The following is a 27,796-nucleotide window of genomic DNA, read 5'->3' as shown; positions in this document are numbered from 1 at the left end:
AGCTTGCAGCTGACTGCAATTTTAGGATGCTGACCATAGCCAGGACAGCTACCGAGCAGGAAGAAGACGCCGCTTTTAACACCACCATGCTTCCCTTGGAAGTCATGTTACGTGACAGATTTGTGTGCGGACTAAGTGACGAGTCACTTAGTCCGCGAACGCGATGGTTAGATGGCATCCTTGGGGCACTGCAGATGAAGTTATGTGATGTTAGGAAGATAGTGAGAGACCGGAAAGCGTGGTGTGACATGGTATATAGGGTCACGAAGAGTCGGACACGACTGAACGACTGAACGGAACGGAAGTGACGAGTCACTACAACAGCGCCTGTTCGCTGAGAGAGATCTCAAGTTCGACAGAGTTTACGACATCACCGTATGAGCGGAGAGCGCCGGTCACCAGCAAAGAGAGATACGTCGGAACACCGAGCCGGTACATCAAACAAGGAACCCGGTATGCAGACCTTCTGTTGTTGCAAAATCGGTCAAAAATGTACAACGCTGCTGGCGGTGTGACGGCCAACACAACGCCCACGAATGCCGATTACAGTCAGCCACGTGTAATTTTTGCCACAAGCAAGGGCATATTGAGAAAGCGTGCATTACGAAGCGGAAGCATGCCAAGATTAAATCGCCTTCTCAGCCTAACCACAGCTTCGACGCCTCAGAGAATAGGCCACCATCCAATGTCTAAGGAGCAACATCAGCAGTATCATCAGTGTTGTATGATCTAAACACCGTGAATCTCGGCACGCGACCGAAGATTTTTACCGAAGTCGCAGTACATCACAAGCTGATTAAGTTCGAAGTGGACTCCGGCACGGCCTGTACTCTAATAAGTGAAGACACGTTTCGAACTTTGTGGCCATCAAACGCACCACCCTTGCAACAAGACGACACGCACCTGCGAACGTGGTCAGGACAAAACCTGCCACTATTGGGCTCTGCCAACGTGAGGGTCGGTTACAATGGCCAGACCCATATGCTAGCTCTGCTTGTAGTGAAGGGATCAGGATCAAGCCTTCTAGGGAAGAACTGGTTTTCTCCATTAGGGGTGACGATATGCGGTATGCACCAAACGCCGAGCCACAACATCATTGAACAATTGCAGGAGAAATATGAAAAAGTATTCTCTGAAGAGATTCCAGGAAATGAAGGGCCCCCAGTCACACTGGAGTTAAGCGGCGAGCAACCGAAGTTTTTGAAGGCCAGGTCGGTACCCTTTGCGCTCAGAGCTTCAGTTGAAAGGGAATTGGACAAACTGGAGCAGCAAGGTGTCATCGAGCCGCCACAACATTCACAATGGGCCACACCACTGGTTGTAGTTCGCAAAATGAACGGAACCATACGTCTCTGCGGAGACTACCGGAGCACCGTTAATCTTGCGACTAAAGCGTTGTCTTACTCTCTGCCGACACCTGGAGGTGTTCAATGTACTATGCGGTGCAAGAGTCTTCAGCACTCTAGACCTCACCTGAAGGTGAGCGAACTGATGTCAGAATTACTGACAATCAACACTATGAAAGGCCTGTACAAGGTCAAGAGATTGCCCTTTGGCGTAGCTGCGGCCCCCGCCATATTTCAGAAGTTCATAGAGACAGTACTTTAGGGAATCCCAGGAGTTTGTGTCTACCTGGACGATGTCATAATCAGTGGCACTGCCACAAGAGCATGCAGCGTGCCTAGAGCACGTTCTTGAAAGGCTAGCGAATGCAAATTTGCGTTTAAGCAAAGAAAAATGCCGTTTTGCGGTGTCAGAGATGCAATTTCTGGGACACCAAATTGATGCAGAAGGCATCCACCCGACCGAAGACAAAGTGCGAGCGATCACCAAAGCACGGGCACCAACAAACAAGCAGGAGCTACAGGCGTCTCTCGGACTCTTAATATTCTACGACCGTTTCTAAGAACAAAGAGCTACTGCGAAAAACGACTTATACCAGCTGCTCCTGGAAAGATGTGAAATGGACATGTCGCCACGCCATCAGCAAGCATTCGACGCCCTGAAAAACCTGCTTCGAAGGTGTACAGTCCTCAGCCGCTACGACAAAGGGAAGCCACTGCTTTTGTCTTGCGACGCATCTCCGTACGGAGTCAGCGCGGCTCTTTCGCAGACTGAAGACCAAGCAAGGGAGGCCCCGATCGCCTTCGCCTCACGTACGTTGTCACAAGCGGAGCGCAACTACGCGCAACTGGACAAAGAAGGGCTAGCCATTGTCTACGCAGCGACACATTTTCACCAGTACATTGCCGGCCAAAAGGTAATGTTTATTACGGATCACCGACCGCTACTGGGCATTCTGGGGCCACAAAAGCCTATGCCACCGACATTGTCTCCACGAATGATACATTGGTGCATCAAGCTCTCAGCGTACGACTACAACCTGGTCTACCGCAATGGGACTAAACATCAGAATGCCGACGCGCTAAGCCGCCTGCCACTGAACGAAGCAGTTCACGAACTGCCTCGCAGACTGACGACCAAGGAAGGGAGGCCCCGATCGCCTTCGTCTCACCTACGTTGTCACAAGCGGAGCACAACTACGCGCAACTGGACAAAGAAGGGCTAGCCATCGTCTACGCAGCGACACATTTTCATCAGTACATTGCCGGCCAAAAGGTAATGTTTATAACGGATCACCGACCGCTACTGGGCATTTTGGGGCCACAAAAGACTATGCCACCAACATTGTCTCCACGAATGATACATTGGTGCATCAAGCTCTCAGCGTACGACTACAACCTGGTCTACCGCAATGGGACTAAACATCAGAATGCCGAAGCGCTAAGCCGCCTGCCACTGAACGAAGCAGTTCACGAACTGCCTCGCAGACTGACGACCAAGGAAGGGAGGCCCCGATCGCCTTCGTCTCACCTACGTTGTCACAAGCGGAGCACAACTACGCGCAACTGGACAAAGAAGGGCTAGCCATCGTCTACGCAGCGACACATTTTCACCAGTACATTGCCGGCCAAAAGGTAATGTTTATTACGGATCACCGACCGCTACTGGGCATTCTGGGGCCACAAAAGCCTATGCCACCGACATTGTCTCCACGAATGATACATTGGTGCATCAAGCTCTCAGCGTACGACTACAACCTGGTCTACCGCAATGGGACTAAACATCAGAATGCCGACGCGCTAAGCCGCCTGCCACTGAACGAAGCAGTTCACGAACTGCCTCGCAGACTGACGACCAAGGAAGGGAGGCCCCGATCGCCTTCGTCTCACCTACGTTGTCACAAGCGGAGCACAACTACGCGCAACTGGACAAAGAAGGGCTAGCCATCGTCTACGCAGCGACACATTTTCATCAGTACATTGCCGGCCAAAAGGTAATGTTTATAACGGATCACCGACCGCTACTGGGCATTCTGGGGCCACAAAAGCCTATGCCACCGACATTGTCTCCACGAATGATACATTGGTGCATCAAGCTCTCAGCGTACGACTACAACCTGGTCTACCGCAATGGGACTAAACATCAGAATGCCGACGCGCTATGCCGCCTGCCACTGAACGAAGCAGTTCACGAACTGCCTCGCAGACTGACGACCAAGGAAGGGAGGCCCCGATCGCCTTCGTCTCACCTATGTTGTCACAAGCGGAGCACAACTACGCGCAACTGGACAAAGAAGGGCTAGCCATCGTCTACGCAGCGACACATTTTCATCAGTACATTGCCGGCCAAAAGGTAATGTTTATAACGGATCACCGACCGCTACTGGGCATTTTGGGGCCACAAAAGACTATGCCACCAACATTGTCTCCACGAATGATACATTGGTGCATCAAGCTCTCAGCGTACGACTACAACCTGGTCTACCGCAATGGGACTAAACATCAGAATGCCGACGCGCTAAGCCGCCTGCCACTGAACGAAGCAGTTCAAGAACTGCCTCGCAGACTGACGACCAAGGAAGGGAGGCCCCGATCGCCTTCGTCTCACCTATGTTGTCACAAGCGGAGCACAACTACGCGCAACTGGACAAAGAAGGGCTAGCCATCGTCTACGCAGCGACACATTTTCATCAGTACATTGCCGGCCAAAAGGTAATGTTTATAACGGATCACCGACCGCTACTGGGCATTCTGGGGCCACAAAAGCCTATGCCACCGACATTGTCTCCACGAATGATACATTGGTGCATCAAGCTCTCAGCGTACGACTACAACCTGGTCTACCGCAATGGGACTAAACATCAGAATGCCGACGCGCTAAGCCGCCTGCCACTGAACGAAGCAGTTCAGGAACTGCCTCGCAGACTGACGACCAAGGAAGGGAGGCCCCGATCGCCTTCGTCTCACCTACGTTGTCACAAGCGGAGCACAACTACGCGCAACTGGACAAAGAAGGGCTAGCCATCGTCTACGCAGCGACACATTTTCATCAGTACATTGCCGGCCAAAAGGTAATGTTTATAACGGATCACCGACCGCTACTGGGCATTCTGAGGCCACAAAAGCCTATGCCACCGACATTGTCTCCACGAATGATACATTGGTGCATCAAGCTCTCAGCGTACGACTACAACCTGGTCTACCGCAATGGGACTAAACATCAGAATGCCGACGCGCTAAGCCGCCTGCCACTGAACGAAGCAGTTCACGAACTGCCTCGCAGACTGACGACCAAGGAAGGGAGGCCCCGATCGCCTTCGTCTCACCTACGTTGTCACAAGCGGAGCACAACTACGCGCAACTGGACAAAGAAGGGCTAGCCATCGTCTACGCAGCGACACATTTTCATCAGTACATTGCCGGCCAAAAGGTAATGTTTATAACGGATCACCGACCGCTACTGGGCATTCTGGGGCCACAAAAGCCTATGCCACCGACATTGTCTCCACGAATGATACATTGGTGCATCAAGCTCTCAGCGTACGACTACAACCTGGTCTACCGCAATGGGACTAAACATCAGAATGCCGACGCGCTAAGCCGCCTGCCACTGAACGAAGCAGTTCACGAACTGCCTCGCAGACTGACGACCAAGGAAGGGAGGCCCCGATCGCCTTCGTCTCACCTACGTTGTCACAAGCGGAGCACAACTACGCGCAACTGGACAAAGAAGGGCTAGCCATCGTCTACGCAGCGACACATTTTCATCAGTACATTGCCGGCCAAAAGGTAATGTTTATAACGGATCACCGACCGCTACTGGGCATTCTGGGGCCACAAAAGCCTATGCCACCGACATTGTCTCCACGAATGATACATTGGTGCATCAAGCTCTCAGCGTACGACTACAACCTGGTCTACCGCAATGGGACTAAACATCAGAATGCCGACGCGCTAAGCCGCCTGCCACTGAACGAAGCAGTTCACGAACTGCCTCGCAGACTGACGACCAAGGAAGGGAGGCCCCGATCGCCTTCGTCTCACCTACGTTGTCACAAGCGGAGCACAACTACGCGCAACTGGACAAAGAAGGGCTAGCCATCGTCTACGCAGCGACACATTTTCATCAGTACATTGCCGGCCAAAAGGTAATGTTTATAACGGATCACCGACCGCTACTGGGCATTCTGGGGCCACAAAAGCCTATGCCACCGACATTGTCTCCACAAATGATACATTGGTGCATCAAGCTCTCAGCGTACGACTACAACCTGGTCTACCGCAATGGGACTAAACATCAGAATGCCGACGCGCTAAGCCGCCTGCCACTGAACGAAGCAGTTCACGAACTGCCTCGCAGACTGACGACCAAGGAAGGGAGGCCCCGATCGCCTTCGTCTCACCTACGTTGTCACAAGCGGAGCACAACTACGCGCAACTGGACAAAGAAGGGCTAGCCATCGTCTACGCAGCGACACATTTTCACCAGTACATTGCCGGCCAAAAGGTAATGTTTATTACGGATCACCGACCGCTACTGGGCATTCTGGGGCCACAAAAGCCTATGCCACCGACATTGTCTCCACGAATGATACATTGGTGCATCAAGCTCTCAGCGTACGACTACAACCTGGTCTACCGCAATGGGACTAAACATCAGAATGCCGACGCGCTAAGCCGCCTGCCACTGAACGAAGCAGTTCACGAACTGCCTCGCAGACTGACGACCAAGGAAGGGAGGCCCCGATCGCCTTCGTCTCACCTACGTTGTCACAAGCGGAGCACAACTACGTGCAACTGGACAAAGAAGGGCTAGCCATCGTCTACGCAGCGACACATTTTCATCAGTACATTGCCGGCCAAAAGGTAATGTTTATAACGGATCACCGACCGCTACTGGGCATTCTGGGGCCACAAAAGCCTATGCCACCGACATTGTCTCCACGAATGATACATTGGTGCATCAAGCTCTCAGCGTACGACTACAACCTGGTCTACCGCAATGGGACTAAACATCAGAATGCCGACGCGCTAAGCCGCCTGCCACTGAACGAAGCAGTTCACGAACTGCCTCGCAGACTGACGACCAAGGAAGGGAGGCCCCGATCGCCTTCGTCTCACCTACGTTGTCACAAGCGGAGCACAACTACGCGCAACTGGACAAAGAAGGGCTAGCCATCGTCTACGCAGCGACACATTTTCACCAGTACATTGCCGGCCAAAAGGTAATGTTTATTACGGATCACCGACCGCTACTGGGCATTCTGGGGCCACAAAAGCCTATGCCACCGACATTGTCTCCACGAATGATACATTGGTGCATCAAGCTCTCAGCGTACGACTACAACCTGGTCTACCGCAATGGGACTAAACATCAGAATGCCGACGCGCTAAGCCGCCTGCCACTGAACGAAGCAGTTCACGAACTGCCTCGCAGACTGACGACCAAGGAAGGGAGGCCCCGATCGCCTTCGTCTCACCTACGTTGTCACAAGCGGAGCACAACTACGTGCAACTGGACAAAGAAGGGCTAGCCATCGTCTACGCAGCGACACATTTTCATCAGTACATTGCCGGCCAAAAGGTAATGTTTATAACGGATCACCGACCGCTACTGGGCATTCTGGGGCCACAAAAGCCTATGCCACCGACATTGTCTCCACGAATGATACATTGGTGCATCAAGCTCTCAGCGTACGACTACAACCTGGTCTACCGCAATGGGACTAAACATCAGAATGCCGACGCGCTAAGCCGCCTGCCACTGAATGAAGCAGTTCACGAACTGCCTCGCAGACTGACGACCAAGGAAGGGAGGCCCCGATCGCCTTCGTCTTACCTACGTTGTCACAAGCGGAGCACAACTACGCGCAACTGGACAAAGAAGGGCTAGCCATCGTCTACGCAGCGACACATTTTCATCAGTACATTGCCGGCCAAAAGGTAATGTTTATAACGGATCACCGACCGCTACTGGGCATTCTGGGGCCACAAAAGCCTATGCCACCGACATTGTCTCCACGAATGATACATTGGTGCATCAAGCTCTCAGCGTACGACTACAACCTGGTCTACCGCAATGGGACTAAACATCAGAATGCCGACGCGCTAAGCCGCCTGCCACTGAACGAAGCAGTTCACGAACTGCCTCGCAGACTGACGACCAAGGAAGGGAGGCCCCGATCGCCTTCGTCTTACCTACGTTGTCACAAGCGGAGCACAACTACGCGCAACTGGACAAAGAAGGGCTAGCCATCGTCTACGCAGCGACACATTTTCACCAGTACATTGCCGGCCAAAAGGTAATGTTTATTACGGATCACCGACCGCTACTGGGCATTCTGGGGCCACAAAAGCCTATGCCACCGACATTGTCTCCACGAATGATACATTGGTGCATCAAGCTTTCAGCGTACGACTACAACCTGGTCTACCGCAATGGGACTAAACATCAGAATGCCGACGCGCTAAGCCGCCTGCCACTGAACGAAGCAGTTCACGAACTGCCTCGCAGACTGACGACCAAGGAAGGGAGGCCCCGATCGCCTTCGTCTCACCTACGTTGTCACAAGCGGAGCACAACTACGCGCAACTGGACAAAGAAGGGCTAGCCATCGTCTACGCAGCGACACATTTTCATCAGTACATTGCCAGCCAAAAGGTAATGTTTATAACGGATCACCGACCGCTACTGGGCATTTTGGGGCCACAAAAGACTATGCCACCAACATCGTCTCTGCGAATAATACGTTGGCCTTGCCAAAGCAGCCGGAGCAATCCACCGAAAGCTCCTCTCCCAGAATGGGAAAAGCCACACACACCTTGGCACACCCTGCACATTGATTCTGCAGGCCCAATTGAAGGCTGCACTTTCCTTGTGCTCGTAGATGCCTACAGAAAGGGGGTTGAGATAAAGGAAATGCGACAGACTACTTCGGCAGCAGTCATTGACAACCTCCGATGACTGTTCGCAACGTTCGGAATTCCTTGCAAGGTAGTGTCGGACAACACAACAGCTTCTTTCAATAATATGTTACATCGTATGACAGCCACTCCTCCATCATGGCTAACATCACTCTGAGCCCACTTGAAATCATCTGTCTTATCAATGACTACGCAATATCTCAGTGTGCTGTGGTTCCTCCGAGTTATCCTTCAGGAAGGATGATGTGGTGTTCCTGAAATGGATGGGACACCGTTTTTGGGCCCTACGAACACTTTACTGCACGGGTAAACACAACTTCCTTCCTCAGTCTTAAGTCGGCAGTCAGTCCTCCTCCGGGCCCCCTTGAGTATACATTTTCAGCATCCTGAGGACCAATTTCATAGCCAATCAGAATGATAAAGCAACATTTGAAAAAGCCAATGGCACGTCGGCACCTTAGAGATTGATCCCTCGCAACCACCGTGTGCCTTCCATGCAGTCATTCGCCCTTTCCCCCTGTGGAGATGGTGCATAGATACCCTCTCAAAATCAGGGGCGAGACAAAACGAATCACCAAACACACAAGAACGTTACTTTCACCAGCAATGTATACACGTGCAAGGGGACACAGCGCAGCAAGATATACAAAGGTGGTGTCCGGACTCGCTGGTCGTAAGCAGAGTGGTAAAAGTAGAGAATTTATTACTACCACTCTCATCAACACAAACACCATGTGCTGCGGCAATGTTTCTGTCAACTTTAGAACCGACAGTGTGGGATGTGCCTTATTGTCGCCTTACTTACAGCTCGCCGAGAGAGCTGCAGGGATATTTACGTTCACTCGAGAGCCGGCGGTGCGGTGCGCGCCTTTCCACTCGAATACCACAAAAGCATCGCATTAAAAACGGCACCCCTGGCTCGCGCGAGTGAAGCCTGAAACACGGGACCACTTGTGTGTAAACGTCGCGCTTCCTGAGCGATCGTACGCTTTCGCGTTTTGTTTTGCCAGCTGGCGATTGCGTCGGTGCCGTCCCATTGGTAATGCGCTGAGCAGGAAAAATATAAACCATCGCCTCTTAGCTGACAGGTTAAATGACGATGCAGAGATGGTTTTGCTCTCCAAAGCCTCCGAGTCGCCGGCATGCCTGGCTCGCGCTGATCTGTCTTTTAAGCAATATGAGCGGGTAAGGCGACCTTGGGCTTTTCACAGGGCTACAACAGCGATCAGCACACTTCGGTCGCACAGGCCAGAGGTGACTGCGGTGTGTACATCTGCAGGCCGCCCTTAAGTGGTATGAGCAGCAGATGCGGCGTAGGCCATTCTCAGGAGCCATAATTCCTACGTCTGGTGCCGTGAAGCCTGCTCCATCTCACAGCCCAACCACCACCTCACCCAGGCTTGGCCCCGCGCTCCCGGCCAAAGATCTTTTCCTCGCGTATTTCCCTCTCAACGGGCGCCTGGATGCGTCCGCATAAAAAAAAAGACAAAGTTTTCAATTAAAAAGAAAAGAGAAACAGAAGAAGTGAGCCGGCTGTTTTGGGGTGCTCTCCTCTCTCCTCCGCAATGACCGGGCAACTTAACACTCCGAAAATACCTTTGGAGCTGACTCAGTAAAAAAGTAAAAAAGCTCCATGACAGAATCAGCGGTTCAGTTGAAATGTAATTTGGCGAAATGCTCCGGTGAAGGCAGCTTCGTGGACGATGCTGATGCTGTAGGCAGCTCAACTGCTGCTTTCGTACACCAGCGGCCGTCGGCAGCAGGAGCAGACGCCTGAAGGGCCTTAATTTGGTGGCAAAGAAGCATCATTGTTCTTGTGGCAGTTTCTTCAATCTCTAGTGCAGATAAGACATCATCTGCCAAAACGTTTTCTTGAAAAACCTCCATCTTCCAATTGAGCAAGCGCAAGCCGTCGTTGCAAGTTTTCAGTTGGCCATGATAAACCTTTAACTCAAGAATAGTTCCTTCGGTCGATTTCAGACATTCACATGCCTCATTGCACAGCCGGGTCAGAAAAGCTCGTTGAATGTCAAACTTTCTTTTGATGCGGCCCATGGTGTCTCGAAGAAGCCCTCTTCGTCTTTGTTTGAAGGAGCTTGCAGGCGGAGCTCCTAGTATCTTCCTGGAGGGTCGTTGAATTTCTTGTAACCTCCAGCAAGGATCGCTGGAGGAATTCACCTTACCCACCCGGCTTTCGGCACCAAAAATATGTAAAAGAAGAAGGGCAGGCACCAGGCCGCCTCTGAATGTGTTTAATCCCAGGCTATCGATATGCCAACATGGCGCTCAGTCTCTACCACGCACTCTGTTTCAAAACTTCTTCTTCCTCGTCGTTCAGCTTGCAGATTCCGCCATGTAGCTGACTGGCTTCCACATTACCTCATCCCTTTTAAAAGTACTCCCTTCTTGCTAGCTGCATCGTGGTCTAAGTAAGGTCGTAAATTCTGTTCTGACTTTCTGGTACTCTATTCTTATCTACCCTCGTCTGTCGCTGTTAACATCATGCCCCCCCCCCCCCTCCCCCCCCCAAGATTATCTGCTTGCTCATGCGCACTCGCGCTGCCCGTGCAAACACAATACAAATAGGAAGACGTGCACGCAGTTTAAAACACCTAAAGGGGCTGCGGAGCCCCACAATTTCTACTCTTTTTCCAATGACAGGCACGTTGATGTCCCCAAATGATGCAATGTCTGCAATTTTGGACTCTTGATCTCTGCTCAGCAAGTCTCCATTTCACAATTTTGATACCTTGTAGCGGAACCCAAGGATTCCTTGAGACAAGTAGCGACTACAAATTGCGATACATTTCTCTTTTTTCACTATCAATGACATAAAATGGGGGGAAGTTTCTTTACATTTTATGAAAAACTAAGCAGCTATATCATTGGCCCGCCCCCTTCTATTGGTGTCAATGGAGAGGAAAGAGCCATATATATGTGTATTGCTTGGATGCAATGCCAGCCGCCCACCATGGAGTCAAACAAGGGGACGGGGCAGGAACTTGCAAGCAAGTCCTGCCTGCACCAGCTGTATGCCACGACTATAACACAGACGGAAAAACTCAGGGTGATTTGCATACAAGGTTAACCCTAGCTGGACGGAAGAAGGAAAAAGCCAAGAAGAAAGGAGAAAACAGGACAGTTGTGAGAAAGGGAATAGGAAAGTAAAAGGTGGAGCGGAGGATTGGAAAATGCGACCACCGACTTCCCCCGGTCGAGTTAGGCCAGAGGTGTGGTCTATGGGAAGTACCTCCAGCTAGAGGCCTTAAAGGTCTAAACACTTGGCTCAACCACAAGGGGCATGGTGATGTCATGCCCGGCTAAGCAAGGGTGCTTGGGGAGCATGGTGTCGCACAGTAGATGCAAACATCTGGTTCATTCCACAGCGGGGGAATAACAGAATGGGGAAGGAGAGCATTCACAGAGCACTCAATGTTCGTGCTCATTACCCAGATGAATTCGATGATGATGAGCCTCACAGAGGACACTTTAATTTGACAAGTAAAAAATATGCCTGCTAAAACAAGATAAAGCTTTTTCTCAGAGCTACTTGAAACATGCAAGATTGCAGCTGGAACGGAGGAGGGCAGTTGGAGCAATCAAGAAAATGGTAACTGCACGGCTACCACGCTTAAAAGCTAGGCACTCTTTGGTAGCACACTCGACCTCCATCGTGCATCCAAGCACAGGCTGTTTGCCCTCCTCCTGGAAGATGAACAGACCTGCTCTGAGCGTGACCCCAGCAGGCATGCAAGGTCAGCTGAACCACCCACTGGCTACAATAAACTGCAGTGCCAACACACATCAATAAACAACTGCAACATGATCACTGCCTGTCAATAACGTACCCGCAAACGAATGCAGGAACAACTTGCACGATAAAGGTCACACGAGTTTCATTGATGCTGCTCTCTCCACATGCTAGGCAGCCTTACTTTGTACATAACTGCAAAAAAAATGAGCACTCCTTAGCGAATCTTGCTCCATGCAGAACCAGCATTGCATCCGGCTGTCGCTGAGCAACCTAGCCATTATCAGCTCTGCATCTGAAGATGAATGATCTGCTAGACTGGCACCTTAACAGCCCTTTATAAACAAATCTGCTAAACACAAAGAAAGCTGCATTTTATGGTTTCCGAGAACAAAACCCTTTCCCACATGACACTACTGCACACATGCTTGTTAAGCTCAGGGGCTCCGCCACTCAAGCGAAGCAAAATTAAAGACAAGCGGCATTTTTTTCGTTAATGATACATAGAACATTCCTGTATATAGGTCACCTCATGGTTTTTGCCTACGACCACTAAATAATTTAATTTTCTATTTTCACCCATTTCAGTTACTGTTTCAGCACCTGTGTAATGCCTGTTCTTGAGGCTTTAGCACTGTAGTGAACTACAATGAACGATTACATTGCTGCGTTTTTATCCCTCACGACTTAAATTTGACACCACAGTGATCCCTTTTGAAAACGAAACCAAAACCGATCAAAAAGAAATTATTTAACGGTCGTAGGCAAAAACCGTGTGATGATCCATGTACAGTGATGCCTTAAGCATCATTACCAAGAAATACGTGCAAACGCAAAAGTTAGGAGACCAATATTCTTTAAAGGAAATGAGATGCCCTTTCACACAGAGCAAGGTTCATTTTGAAACAAATATTGCATGTGTAATTTAAGGAATATTGGCCAGTGTTTCCAACATTTTCTTGCGTGCATTCATATTTTACCAACTAATCTTGACCAAGTTCGAGGTAGAGTGCTCATTTAAAGCAAAGTCCTAAACCGTCCTATGACATCTCAACTACTTCAATGTGCAACTAAAGTAAAAAGACTACATTATTTGCAACAGATGCTCAGCAGACTGAAAATTAAAATGTGTAATACATAAGGACAAAAATGGCATTGTTTCTTACAATCTAAGCTTTCCATTCCCAACTCCCCATTTTCTCAACAGCATGCTAGCAAACAAATCAGATTTACTCACCCAAAGGCGCCGCGGCTGATTGGCTTCAGCATCACAAAGTCGTCAATGCTTGGGAGCTGCAGTCAGAAACAGTGTGGTCTCTTCATACAAATTACAGTAGTAAAGTAAGACAGCAAGTGCACCGAGCTTGGCAACTACAGCCATCAGCTGTGACTGGATGCACCGACAACCATGACAAGTTCAGATTATGAGTTTTTTTCACTTTCCAATATTGGGCAGTGTTAAAGCCGTAATGTTCAGTGGGCCACACGGCCTTGACAGATGAAAAGCTTACCTGGCCAGCCAGATACTGGCAGCTACAGAAAAAGATTTTATCTTATTCGGTCAATGTTAATCTAGTTAGCAAATGGCTGTTGGAGCTATGTCTCCATAATCCTGAGAACGAGATCAGCATGTGTACACAAACCACTGCAACATCAATAACTGTCAACATTTTTATGGCCGGTGTTTTCCATAATTATGCACACCACGATATGCACCATAGATATATCATCATCATCATCAGCCTGACTATAGACCTCCTTCATGTTTGCAAACAAACAAGATGATCGAGGTGGCGCTGCTATCGTCAGCGATCCCACGGTAGGCAAAAAGCACGACCGCGACCGCGGCCGCGGCACTGTGGCCAAGCTTGTTAAGGCCGTGTTATTGTGATTTGTAGGCGCCTTCTTGGCAGACGAAATGACCATGTGCTAATATTCGTGAGCCTCAGCGATGAGGACAGAAGTGATACATTGAAAAACTCTACCTACACGGCGTGCAGCGTACGAACCCGCACGCCGTACCGATGGGAATTGGGTTCAAGGCGCACAAGAGAAGCGTTGCTGCCGCCAGGAAAAATGAGCGAAGTTGACATCTATTTGCTGTTTTCTCCGAGAAAATTAAGCGCGGAACGCATAGAGAATTACAAAGCTTCGAATGCTTACAACTACTTTGAGTCGAGTAAGCTGACGGTGATTTTTTTCGCTCATATATAGCGCCGCAAACCGCGTACAATGTAGTCCGCTCAAAGCATCATTGCGTTATCGCATGATTCTTCACACCGAGCGGCAAATGAGTGTTCTTGGTAAGCACGAAGCACCTCGCTAGCGTTGAGCGGCTGTATGGGTAAGGTGATTTAGGTCAGCATGGCAACAGTAGCCTTAACACTGCACGGACTTGCGTATCATTTCGTTATTCATTGAAATCACAACGCTGCATGTCTGTTATATCTGCTCTGTTCGTGGGCGGCTGTCGTCGTTAATGGTAGCAATTTTATCACGGGTAGTCACGCTGTTAGCTTGCATTACAATTACGAGCTGCAGCGGCCAATGTGGTTACGTGGGTTCCGGTAAAAACATCCCAGAAAAAAGTGGTCCCGGAAAAAATGGCCTCGGATAAAATGTCCGCAAATAGATGCAATTAAACGTACTACAAAGTCGAGCGTTCGCCTTGGCCGGTGCTTGATTTATCAGCGATAAATTTCGCTCATTGTAATCAACTTTTACTGTTTTTATCTGCCATCTGTGTTTATGGTTTTAGCTTGAACAGTATTTATATCTTGAACCCCGCCGTTTTTTTTTGTTTTGTTTTTTTCACGTCCTGTAGTTCTTTTACTAACGGCCTATACTGAGTTTCCTCGAGTCTAGCCGCATTAATGTAGGCTGCAGTGCTTCTTTCTACAAGTCCGCTTGAAATTTGCAAAACATGGTACTGATGCTGTGCATTCGAAAAAAAAAAAAAAGAAAAGAAAACCATTATGGCACCGAAATTTGTGCGGTGGAGGACAAGCACGTCTCTCGAATGTGTAATATTAGCCGGGTGATTAGACCTATATTAAAGAGCGATATTTCCCAGCTTGGAAACTGGAAACTATGCACCGCATAATACTCGCTGGATATTATATAGTGGTGGGGACTTTCTTTTCTTTTTTTTCGATATGCTTTCATGCTAAGTCTTCTCCAGTTTCTGTAAACGCGTAAAGCCCCCATAGGACCCAGTACCCAAACAATGGTTACATCTATTCTAAAAAAAAATAAAAAGGCGTCACAAGATGTTTAATTTTTCGTGAAGTGAGTTCCAGGCAGATTTCAGTCAATTTCTTCGGTGACATTTTTTCCTATGGGCCGCTTCCTGAGGGGACCTTTCTGGACGTTTTTCCCGGGGCCATATGGTCCAGGGGCCTTTGTTTCGTGGCTGTATCTTCTGGGGACCTCTTTTCAGGGGCCGTTTTTACCTTCACCCGTGGTTCCGTAGTTAGGGTGGCCCAGTTTGGTCTCGCCACTGTGGCCGCGGTAATGTAGGATAAACCCCACAACTCTCATTCACAATCAGCCGCTGTGAATACAAATAAAAGCGCTCGGCATAAATAAAAAAATGCAGCTCCGATCCAAATCACTAGCTGTTAACGTGAAGTGGGAGTTTTCATCTGGAAGTAATTAAAATAATTTGACATAAACGTGGCGAAGGTTAGCCGCAACATATATATCACAGATCGAGGAGTGCAACACAGATCTTTCGAGTAGCAGCTCACTGCGCATACATACAATTACCAAAGTGAAAAAACGGGCATGAGGAACAGTTCACATAGGTAAACATCTATGCATGCTCCAACAAAGAAACAGGCCTACGCAATACAACATATATATGACTGCCTCGTCTATGTATGTTACCAGCGCACCCGCGCCCGCACACCAAGATCCCATCACGCGTCGTAAAAAGGCCAAACTCGAGTGATTCGCGACCTTTGATCCGGTAGGCCGCTCTGGCGTAAAGGTGAATAAGCTCAGGCTTAGCCGTAACGAAGTGTTTGCCGCATATTCGATGAGCAGGCGTCGGTATTCAGCCTTGGCGCTTCACCGCGGCGGCCCACAACTGTTTACGGCGACCATTGTCGGCAAGAAGCCTTTGCAAGCTTACTAAACTTCCTCTTGTGTGCCTTTCAGCACATGTTATAGTGAAGCGATTAGTCGGCATGGTGCTCTGCATTTCCCGGCAGCAGCAAGCCATCGCACAATCACGGGAGGCAAGGTGACTGAAGCGTTGTTTTGCCTACCACGCGAAAGTCACTAACGACGACAGCGCCACCGCATTTTCGTGACGTAGCCGGAGTGAAGGAGGTCTATACCCACTGCAGGGCGAAGGCCTCTCCCATTCCCTTAACCCGGTTCTGTGCTAGCTGCATCCACTTGACCCCTGCAAACTTCTTAACCTCATCAGCCCATCTAACTTTCTGCCGCCCCCTGCTACGCTTTATTTCCCTTGGAATCCAGTTTGTTACCCTAAGCGACCATCTGCTATCCTCTCTTCTCACTGCATGTCCCGCCCATGTCCATTTCTTTTACTTAATTTCCACTAGAATGTCGGTAACTTGAGTTATTTCTCTGACCCATTCTGCACTCTTCCTATCTCTTAATGCTACCCCTACCATTTTTCGTTCCATAGCCCACTGGGTTGTCCTCAACTTAAGTAGAACTCTCTTGGTTAGCCTCCACGTTTCAGCCCCATAGTTGAGTACAGGTAAGATGCAACTGTTGTAACTTTCCTCTTGAGCGATACCGGTAAGCTGCTAGTCATAATCTGCAAGTGCTTGCCAAATGTGCTCCATCCCAATCTTATTCTTCTTGTTATTTCCTTTTCATGGTCAGGATCTGCGGTTACTACCTGTCCTAAGTAGACATAATCACCTACTACTTCCAGTACTTCGCTACCTAATGTAAACTGCTGTTCCTTCCCGAGGCTGTTGAACATTACCTTAGTCTTCTGCATATTGATTTTCAAGCCTACCTTTCTACATTTCCTGTCTAGGTCATCAATCATTATTTGCAGTTCATCCCCTGAGTTGCTTAGCAAGGCAATGTCATCAGCAAATCGCAGATTACTGAGGTGTTCTCCATCTACCCTTATCCCTAACTGCTCCCATTCCAAGTCTCTGAATACTTCCTCTATTTCTACTCTATTCTCTGTTTCTATTCTTATGTCTGTGTGTTTTGCGCTGTTTTATTTTTAAACCATGTATCACCAACTCGCCCGCTTTGCCATTCTGTTGACTTCCTCTAAGCAAGCTGTGAATAGTACTGGGGAGATTGTGTCTCCTAGCCTAACACCTTTCTTTATGGGAATTTTGTCACTTTCTTTATGCAGAACTATGGTTGCTGTGCAGCCACTATATATATCTTCCAGCAATTTCACGTACGGCTCGTCTACCCCCTGATTTCGCAATGCCTGCATCACCGCCGAGGTTTCAACTGAGTCGAATGCTTTTTCGTAATCGATGAATGCTATGTATAAGGACTGGTTATATTCCGAGCATTTTTCTATCACCTGATTGATGGTATGGATATGATCGATAGTAGAGTACCGTTTCCGAAACCCTCCTTGATCCTTTGCTTGATTGCAGTATAAGGTTGTCCTGATTCTATTAGCGATTACCTTAGTAAATACCTTATAGTAAGTAACAGACAGTAAGCTGATTGGTCTGTAATTTTTAAGGTCCTCAGAGTCCCCTTTCTTATGGATGAGTATAATGTTTGCATTCCTCCATGGTTTCGGTACCGTCACAGATATATGGTGGGTGCTTAACAAAACATCAGGGGTGTGAAGCTAATACTCTACATAAGCTACATTGCTATAGCCCTGACAGTGCTTCTTATGTTTTGTTAAGCATAGATATATGGTGGGTGCTTAACAAAACATAAGGAACACTGTCAGGGCTATAGCAATGTAGCTTATGTTAGAGTATTAGCTTCACACCCCTGATTGTGGTGTACACTCCATTATTCAAAATCTCGTCTTAGTGCACTATGCCTTTCACTGCACATATTCACGCGTTTCACAGCCTAGAGAGGGCACCACCAGGCGCACAATATGACGGACAGCTGGATGATCGCAACTGCCTCACAGCTCCCACACATCCATTTCTCATTTCTGAAAGGTTTTCTGGCTCAGTGTGAAATGCTTACACGGTTCGTTTTTTTTTTTTTATTTATTTTGCGAGGCCCATCAAGCCCGCTGACAATAAAAGTGCTCTCTGCCTCTCGATGAAAGCTAAAGTGCTTGAAGAAAGTTAATTTAATGCCAAAGCCAGCATATCGCAGCGTGGGTATGATAGTCGAGCGGTAGAAAGACCTTGTTCCCACCTTGATGCTATATTTAATAAATACTGCAATTGACTGCAATGCTAATCCATTGTTATAAATGTTGTGCGGCTCAATATTTGGCACATATATTTTTCAGCCGCGTCGGCCACACTAAAATAACAAAATATTGGCGAACATGCAAGCATAATGTACGATCTTAGCGTCAACTGATGGCCGAAATTCGCACATCCCCCATCCCTCTTTATTGTCCCAACCGCGCCTTTGGCCCTGTGGGGTTTTAATAGGGGGATAAATGCATTTTTCCCGCTTAATTGCGGCTGATAGTCCAAACCGCCGACTGCAAATAGCGATTGCGCGCGCTACCAAGCGCACGCCGACCAACGCGGGCCATGCTCTTGGGAACAAAGGAGCAACACGTGCTGACAAAAAGGCATTTACTGCTACAATAACAACAACGCCGACTAGCAATAAAACACGCTAATGAATCTAGGTCGTCCAACTCACCAGCGGGCTACAGCGAATGTTCGCCCACGCTAGGGCAGGGGATAAGCTCCGAGGCCAGACAGGGCGACCAGATGGGAAAAGTCACGCAAGGCTTTGCCTTGTCGGCAACTGTGGAGTGCTGCAACGATGAGTCCCCACGCGTCGAGTTCCCGACGCCGAAGTGCCTTGGCTTTCCCCGCGTGCGCAGGGATAAAGCCTTCCTTGGCGCACGTGTTGCCGCTATGCTGGTGCCATCTATCGATAGTTAACGTTAACTCTCCACGCTGGCACCGTCTTGTGATAGCCGGGGTAACTACCACGGGGGGAAAGCCAACTTTAAAGGGGACGATGGAAGATCGTTCCCCACATCCCGTGAAGTTCAATCTACAGCTATTCATGCGATTACCCCAGCGAAACTGAGGTCGGCATCCACGGCACTGACTCCAGTCTAAGGTCAGTTTCAGAAATCAATTTTGTTTCAAAACGAAATTTATCAGTTACTCGCATTTCTAGCTACAAACCTTATGACCGGAAGCCAAAGTAACAAATTAGAAAATGCAGTATACAACTTTTAAACACACCAACATGTTGTTTTTGTCAACGCTTAAACTAAGAATACACAGGCATACACTCTTAGAGCTATACATGCCGTTGGTGTTCGATCGCCATGTAATCGGCTTTATTTATCACTGCTAACCATTCCAAGTAATGTTTGGAAAAGAATGCTGAAGGTGCGCAACCATCATCTTATCGAGCTAGAGCCTTCCAATTATCAGAGCAAAGCTCTAGCGAAAATGCGGCGGTACCTGAAGGTTTGATGTTCCTTACCAGAAATATCTCTATACACTGGGCAGTGACTTCAGTGGGCTGAATTACGCTACGATTACATCACAAAAACTGTCACAAACCTGTCAATGAGCCCCCGCTCCTATTGGTCAACAGTTCCGTCCCGTCGGCCGGAATCAACCTATAGGAGCGAGACTAGCCGATCGGTTTTTTTGACAGATTTGTGACTGTTTTGGGATGCAGTTGTAGAGTAATCTGAAAGCAACTAGTGAAGCTTTTACCATTTTCACTAGCACATATTTCAGTTCACCTTGCTGTGGCACCACAGGAACGAGGACAGAAGTGGAGAGATTCATCTTGTTGTGGTACCACAACAATATGAGTCCATACCAGCTTGCCTAGTTTTCCACCCTCTTACATATTTCAGTCTGTAGACAGGGTTTACTTTTATGGGTGCATTCAGATAAGAACGGTGATCGAGGTCCCATGACCATTTTTAAGGAGAAAGCTTTTAAGCGCACATACTCGCGGTGACCGTCCATCCGTTACATCCAAAGGCTGGAAGAAGTCGTGGCAGGTGGTAGCTGGCAACTAACATGGCCGAGCACTAATTGGACGTAGAGCTTCCCGACATTCCGTTTGGCAGGCGCTGCCAACTCAGGCCTCTCCTTTCATATGAAAGGTGATATCAGAACCAGCCTGCCAAGACCCTTGCATTCACATTATCCCTAGGCCACACAGGCACGTTCATACAGCTCGATTAAAGCGGGGCTTTATATGTTGGCTGGTAGCTTACGCTATCGTGTCATTGCAAAGGTGGGAGTGAGATAAGAGAGTGAGATAGAGGTGCCGTAGTGGAAGGCTTTGGACCATCACACGATAGAGACTTTCACCTCAAGCAGTTTAGTGATCCAAAGTGTCCCCTAGAATTTGTTTTCAATTAAGTTTTTTATATGTGGTGGGCAAATGTCTAAACACAAAGGAATGAACTTTAGTTTTACAAGATATGGCATAGTTTTCTAGCAAAAAAATCTTATATCCCTAGAGGTGGAAACCGCCATATCTGCCAATTCAAAAAGTTGCAAGTTTGGAGACCTCCTCCTTCCGCACTAAGATCTTGTCATGTATCATTTTTTACTCACTAAACCCATTGGCGTCACGAGGGGGTGCAGGGGGTGCGGTGCAGCTCAAGAAGGATATATAAAAACTGCTGGAGTGGAAGTCCCCTATACCGGCCAATGGGCTGGGGTGAAGCCTGCAGCGGCCATCTTGTGGTGGGCAAGAATTGGCCTGCCAAGCACTTGTGAGCGCTTTTCGCTGGCATTTCCAGTGTGTTTCAAGTGCTTAAAGGATTTTGAAGTTTTAATGCAATGTTGTGGGCTACCAGCTGCGCAAGTCTTAATTAAACACGGTGAATTAACTGCTAATGAGCTTTAGATTTTACACATCATTGAGTCATATGTCGTTAGATAGCATATGTCAAGTATAAGTGCACTGGCTTAATTCCTAATTAGTTATGCTAACTAGATAATTGTCCATGAATGTTAAAATACATGCACTGGCTACAAGTCATATATCGTTGGATAGCTTATGCCGAGTACAAGTGCTCTAGACTAACTGTCTTAGTTAATTACCGCTAATTAGTCAATTGTGATTAAACCCGAATTGAATGCTATCCTTTCAAGTCATATATCGTGGTGTAGCTTATATTGAGTACAATTGTACTAATATCATTGCAATTAGCAGTAATTAGCGCAATTAGCGGTAAATAATTACCGCCAATTGCACTAGTTTAGTGCTGTTGGACTTGGCATAAGCTATCCAAAGATATACGACTTGTAGTTATAGACCTTACGCAAAATTGCTGCCATCTATCGGCCGCCGCACGCGTTTCCGCCATGTTCAAGGGTAGCTGCATTGAGGAGCGGCAAGCGGCAAAGGGGGTGCGGAGCCGGCTGCGTCAATGCTCGTTGTTGCCAATAATATCGACATACTGTTGTGCCCCTTGTTGTACTCCAAGTTAAAATAAGGGTGTAGAAGAAAAGCAGAAGTAACATCCCTTGAGCTTTTCTTGTTCCTTGAGGCTTGTGTTAATCTGCTCTCGCGTGTTGTCGCGCTAGGTGCACTTTAGATCAACAGCGCGCCTGAATTGTAAAATATCCTATTTAGCGTGCATTGGAAGATTGCAAATCAGTACCCGGTGCTAAGGCAGACAAAATATATCATCCACGGTGTGTTAAATACGCCCATAGATGGACTGCGCATCGCCTTTTCGCATAAAAGATGTGCAAGAGTGTTGTTCCTGATTTCACTTGCAAATTACGAGCGCTGCGACGGAGAACAACAACGAGAGAGTAATGACAAGGACCGGCGCTACTATCAACTGAAAGTTTATTCGAAGAACACGATTAAATACTCGCAGAAGACAACCAAAGACAAAGAAGACAAAGAAGACAACCAATCATGTACCGACTAGCTCAACTTTCCGTATTCCTGATTTCACTTGCGCTAATTCACATCAGCTTTTAAGGTTTCATGCATACAAGCTGTCAACAGATTTTGCCGGTATGTCCAGGTATCCAGATAGAACAGGTTTCGGCACTTCAAAGGCACCGACTGCTCTCTTAAATTCCAGCCCGATATTATAACGTCTTTACGTATTCGATTCATCGATGAATTGAATATAGTCGACTACATCCAGGCTTCAATTGCTGAGATACGTCTCCAGAAGACGACTTGCAAACGAAATGACTTATGCGTGGCAGCAACTGCCCCTACCGCTTAGCTGGTCTCGTCTACCGCGAGTTCGCATAATTGTTGTTGCTGTTTGCTTTTTTTTTTATTAGTGCGAGATTTTTTTCTGCGAGTTGTGTGAGGTGCATCGAAAAGGAGTTACGCCTTAATTTTGACCACGCCAGTTTTCTTTTCTCCCATCCATATCACTGAATAATGCCGTTTCTTCGTTTAACATTCATGGCGTGCCATGACAACAGTGTAATGAGGTAGGGATTGAAACTATCAACCATTTGACGCTATCCACAGAGCAATATCGTTTGTAGTGAGCCTTACCGCGCTTAGCAGTGAGGTTTGCTACTGCGGCTATCGCAGCAGAAGCAAGAATGAGTGCACACATGTCTTCCAACTTTATTTGTCTAAAAGTACCCACCCCTACACATGTATGCATCACATTTTCTGTATGCCCATTGCTTGGTACATTTTACTACTTCCCTGAATTCCTGCTGGCAAATGTTTGTTGTTTTGCAATATGGCAAAAACAAATCCCATGCGTCACAGCTCCACACTGAAAACATTTGTGTTTTTTCAGGTGTCAACTGACTGGACGCCCCATAAATTCGGACTTTGCAAAATATGGTCAGTATCTATAGAAAGAAAACCGCCATTTAACATTTGACAGCCCATATAAGTTCGCTACTTTTTCGCAAAATGATTTCATGAAGAATGTCGCTAGTGTCAAATATTGCATTTTTCATTAGTTTTTTCATTCAATATCTTCACCAGCAAAGAAAGCTATTAAACCTCGTTCGGCCATCAGAGTGTAGGTCCATCAGAGCGCAGTGTTTATTAAGCATCAGTCCTTTATTAAAAAAAAACAAGAAAGAACATTAAGCTCCACCGTGTACGCGTGATGACATCGCAGACATGTTTTACACCCAGAAGCAATATCAATATGTTTTGCACTTCCATGGACACATATTTGAGTAGTGTATCAAGAAATGCCCCAGAGCAACAACGAAAGTTTTGCAATTTGTAGCTGGGCTGTTACCGCCGTTTGCAAGAAGTTTTGGCTGTGCAGTATCGCTTCACAAAGTAAAGTTGGAACGTAGGCAGCGTGGACAAGTCAAACGTCTATTATTCAGTCATTTTTTGCTTTGAATGCGAACAAATACACGGAAATCACATCACAAAGCAGACGCAGCTAACGCAACGACAGCAGGCGTAGCCGACGCATTCAACCCTTGAACATGGCGCCGCGTAGCGCGGTTCACTGAAGGCCCGATAGATGGCAGCAATTTTGCATAAGGTCTATAGCGTGTATTTTAATCTTTATTCACATTTATGCAATTATCAGTAATTAATTAGAGCAATTAGCGATAAATAATTAAAACGCGCAGCTAGTCCAGTGCTGTCGGACTTGGCATAAGCTATCCAACAATGTACGACTTGTAGCTATAGCATGTATTTTAATATTCATTCACAATTTTGCAATTCGCTGCAATTAATTAGTGCAAAACACTACTAATATGCTCAGAAACCATTCATGACGCCATACACCAATGTTAATCCAAGCGGCGTTGCCATGCAGAAAAGAAATATCCTTAAACGGGCTGCGCGCTTGACTGCGGCTGCTGCCGTGAATGTGGCCGCCTGTTTGTTTTGCCCCCCCCAAATGGCGGCACGTTGGCGCCACTTTTTTAGACGTCACCTCCACTCCAGAAGTTTTTATATATCCTCCTTGGTGCAGCTGGGCAGTGAGAAGGAGGAAGGGGGGGGGGGGGGGGGGAAATGAATTGTGTAATGACGCAAAAAGCGCACACTGGTACTGCTCAGACACTGACTAGCAAGTGTTATCTTCTCAAAGAACGCATTACTATGTTGTGAGGAGTGCTTGAAAACACATGCCTTAGTTTATGCCACACCATTCCTGATAATTTGTCAGTAGAGACTGCCAACCAGTTTAATCTGTTCTTCACAACCTATGGTCAAAACAGAGTGCAACCTACGTCTTTAGCATTAGTGACATCAGGCATTCCTTGAGTTGTTAATGAATTCAAGTTCTCGAACATTACCAGCGAAGAAGTTAAATGTATTGTTGCAAACATGGCCACGGTCAAAGTGGCCGGATCAGATGGCATACAGGCCAAGATAATGAAGGACAACGCTGATTTGCTTTGTATCCCATTATGCAGAATATAAAATCGATAGACTTTAATACTTTAAATACTTCAAAAGCTGCAAAAGTTGTTCCGATACACAAATGTGGTGACCCTAACAACCCGTCTAGCTACAGGCCAATGTCTGTACTGAGTACCATCAATACAACTTTCAAAAAATTGCCTCCCAACTGAAAACTTTTTTTGATACAAATCATATCATTTGTCCTCAGCAGCATGGATTTGTCTTAGCAGGTCCACATCCACGGCTGTATTTACTCTATCACAACTTGTTTTATCTGCTCTTTATAATCATAATGTTGCTGTAAGCATATTTATAAACATAAAGAAAGCTTTCGACACTGTTTCACACACCATTCCTTTAATGAAACTGGAAGCATATGGTGTACGTAGCAGGGCACTTGAATTATTTAAAAGCTACCTATCCTCACGACAGCAACAAGTCGTCTTCAAGCATTTCAAGTCTGCATAACAAAGCATAACATGTGGTGTACCCCAAGGCTCAGTTCTGGGACCTCTTTTGTTTTCCTTCTTTATTAATGGCCTCCCAAATGCATTAGTGTTGTCAAATTTTGATGAATGTGGATGATACTTGTCTTTATTGGTAACTCACTTCAGTCAATGCAAAATGCTATAAAACGTGAACTCTCCTACGTATCTCCACTTGGTTTCATAATAACCATCTAGCTTTAAACACTGAAAAAAAAAATGTTATTTTTTGTTCAAAGCATAAGTAGATTGATTCAAGTGTTTTTTCTGTTAGTGTTGATAAAGATATTATTGAAAGTGTGTCTTCATTCAAATATTTAAGGGTTATGTTTGATTGCCACTTGTCTTGGAAGGAACAGGTGAACAGTGCGTGTAAAAAGGTTGCGTACGGTTGTTTTACTTTGGCAAAGGCATGGTGGCACTTTCCACGCGCTATTCTTAGATCCCTATTGGCCTCGAGATCGAGCAGAGTCGCGACCTTGCGGCTCAGCGGCGAAACCTACTCAGTGTGGATGCGTTTTCGCGTCGCGTGCCAGCCCGCAGCGATTTACGCGCGCGCATGCGGCATGTACAGCAGTGTTGTTGTTTGTTTCGTGGTTCCTATGAGCTTTTGCTTACCTATATGCCTCTTACAAAATAAATATGAACAGTCTATAACCCCACGCTTCATTAAAAAAATATATATATACTTGTCCGTAGCGAGCATGTCATGCTTGGATAAGGACATCATCCATCGCGGTCTTCGGCGCTTGAGATCCTTTGACATGCAATGTCTCAAACGAAGTGTTACTGTTGTTACCGCCGTGTCGAAGCAAAACAGGTCGTTGCCGTCAATAAAAGTTCATGCAAACGCTCAGAAATCGCATATTCCCGTTTCTGTTTGAAATACCGCAGCTACTAAAACATATGCCACCGCAGACTGCTTCATATAGCAGAATGTAGTTTGAACAGACCACTCAATGCCTACTATGCCGTCTGTATGCACGATAAAGTTGTGTGAGTACTTTTTTTTTTTTTTTTTTTTTTTTTTTGCTTTTAAACCTCTGTCGCGGTGTCTCAATGGTAAGGGCGCTCGACTGCTGATTTCGAGAACGGGGGATTCAATCACAACCGTTTCGAAAGGCGTTCCCCTGCTGTGGGATTTGACTGCAGAATAAACAATCCCAGGTGGTAAATGTGGTGTTAATAATGAAAAAAAAGAAAACGACACCAAAACCAGCCTCTGCAATCATCCGTCATAGCCGATGCCGCTTTCATGCGTTAAAGACGGGCCAATATGAATTTCTTTTCTTTTGTTGTTGAAGGCTTCTGTGCATCCGTAAAAGTTTTAGTGAGCACATTTTGCTTTAGAGAAATGCTCGAATGTTTGGGAAACATATTCCCTGCACCTAATTGTTACCCTAAATATTACATAATACACCTAGATCAATGTACTTTACTAGTAGCCTATTATAATTATTATAATCCCTTTTCGTCCAAGTGCTGTCTTCCAACAAAACTCGTCATTTCTGACAAGGGGAGTAAAACAGCTTCATGCGGGCTTAAATATCAGTGTTTAGTTCGGAAATAAATACATTTTTATAGTCGCATGATACGATGACCTCCATTTCTTTCGGAATAGTTTTATATCCGGCATCTGTTTTGGAAGCAACCCTAATATTTTACTCTGCATAAGATTTAGTCACTGCTAAATAATTAGTGATAAAGAAATTTTCAGCCTGTAAAATTGCTTCCCAAAACATGACAGTGCCCATGCGCAGTTTATAACGATGTCTTCGCAGCGAGTAATCCGTAGCTTGCAGTTTAACGTTACTGAAAATTAATCGCTGATCATTGTAAATTCTGTCAAGTGTGCAAAAGTTCTCTCACACGGTGAAATTTATTCACATTGCAAAACAAAATAATTACACTACTAATTTACCGTTATATATTAACATCACACACATCAGAAATACCTTATACTTTCCTCGGTTTCAGGAAATCGTTTACAGATAGTGGCGCATGCAGTAATACACTATCACATTCTATGACAGTGGCCGCAAAAAGCATCTCGGCAAATTCAATCCACTCAGCGCTGTACACGTGAACAATCGGCTTTCCTGTGCGGCGAGGTTTCTTGTATATTGTCGGCGTGATCTCATTTTTGGGGAATACTTGTGCGTGATTGTCTGGGCCAGAGTTGATGTGCACTCAGTCTAAAGCAACTCGCCATGCAGTACGCTGCCAATGTTACATTAACCTGCTTAATCCTCGAGTCAAGTATGATATAATGAACCAGGCTTTCTCGATTCAATCTAAATTACTACAGGTCAGAGCATGAACCTTGTATCTGCGTGGGCTTGACACTAAATTCGCCGGTCTCACTCGCATGAGACACGCGCAAACTGTTTAAAAGTCGATAAGAAAAATAAAGCTGTCATTAGGCAGGCCCAAGCATTAGGCGCGTGAGCGCGGTACAGCGCAAGAAAGGTGCAAAGTAAATCTAGAAGACTGGTGGTTGCGTGCTTCGTTTTCCTAAAATCCGCTCTTCTACTGCTGCACTGGTGAAATCCTTGGATTTTGTTTCTGCAATATTGCAGAAATACTGCAGAAGACACGTTTTCATCGCCAACAAACCCGCCGTAAACTCGGAAGCAGACCTACGCAGCGTGCGTTTCTGCGAGCGCCGCCGGCTGCCGATCCACACTACCGGAGTGACGGTGGCGCCACCTCTAGGTCGATCTCGCGGCGAATAGGCAAGCGTCATGTTTGTAAACGAAGGTGGCGCTGCGATCGACAGAGACAAGGGGTGT

General features: G+C 47.0%; 1 protein-coding gene across 3 annotated transcripts in view; it reads right to left on the bottom strand.

Moving 5' to 3' along the window:
• gwl (serine/threonine-protein kinase greatwall) overlaps positions 1–27,796 on the bottom strand; it is a 267,750-nt gene that overhangs the window by 220,587 nt on the left and 19,367 nt on the right. For 2 of the 3 annotated variants that reach the window (XM_084595827.1, XM_084595826.1), the window contains exon 2: positions 13,256–13,311. Coding sequence is in view for 1 of the 3 variants with exons in the window: in XM_084595826.1 (XP_084451952.1) it covers positions 13,256–13,311 (56 nt within the window). In the remaining 2 variants the exon portion in view is untranslated. Of the gene's footprint in view, positions 1–12,115; positions 12,214–13,255; positions 13,312–27,796 lie in introns of all 3 variants that reach the window. The other variant, XM_084595828.1, reaches the window with a different exon arrangement.

The sequence above is a fragment of the Amblyomma maculatum genome, chromosome 2 (assembly GCF_055883805.1).
Source record: "Amblyomma maculatum isolate TAMU_Amacu chromosome 2, ASM5588380v1, whole genome shotgun sequence".
NCBI lineage: Eukaryota > Metazoa > Arthropoda > Arachnida > Ixodida > Ixodidae > Amblyomma > Amblyomma maculatum.
This window is presented reverse-complemented; position numbering and strand designations above follow the sequence as displayed.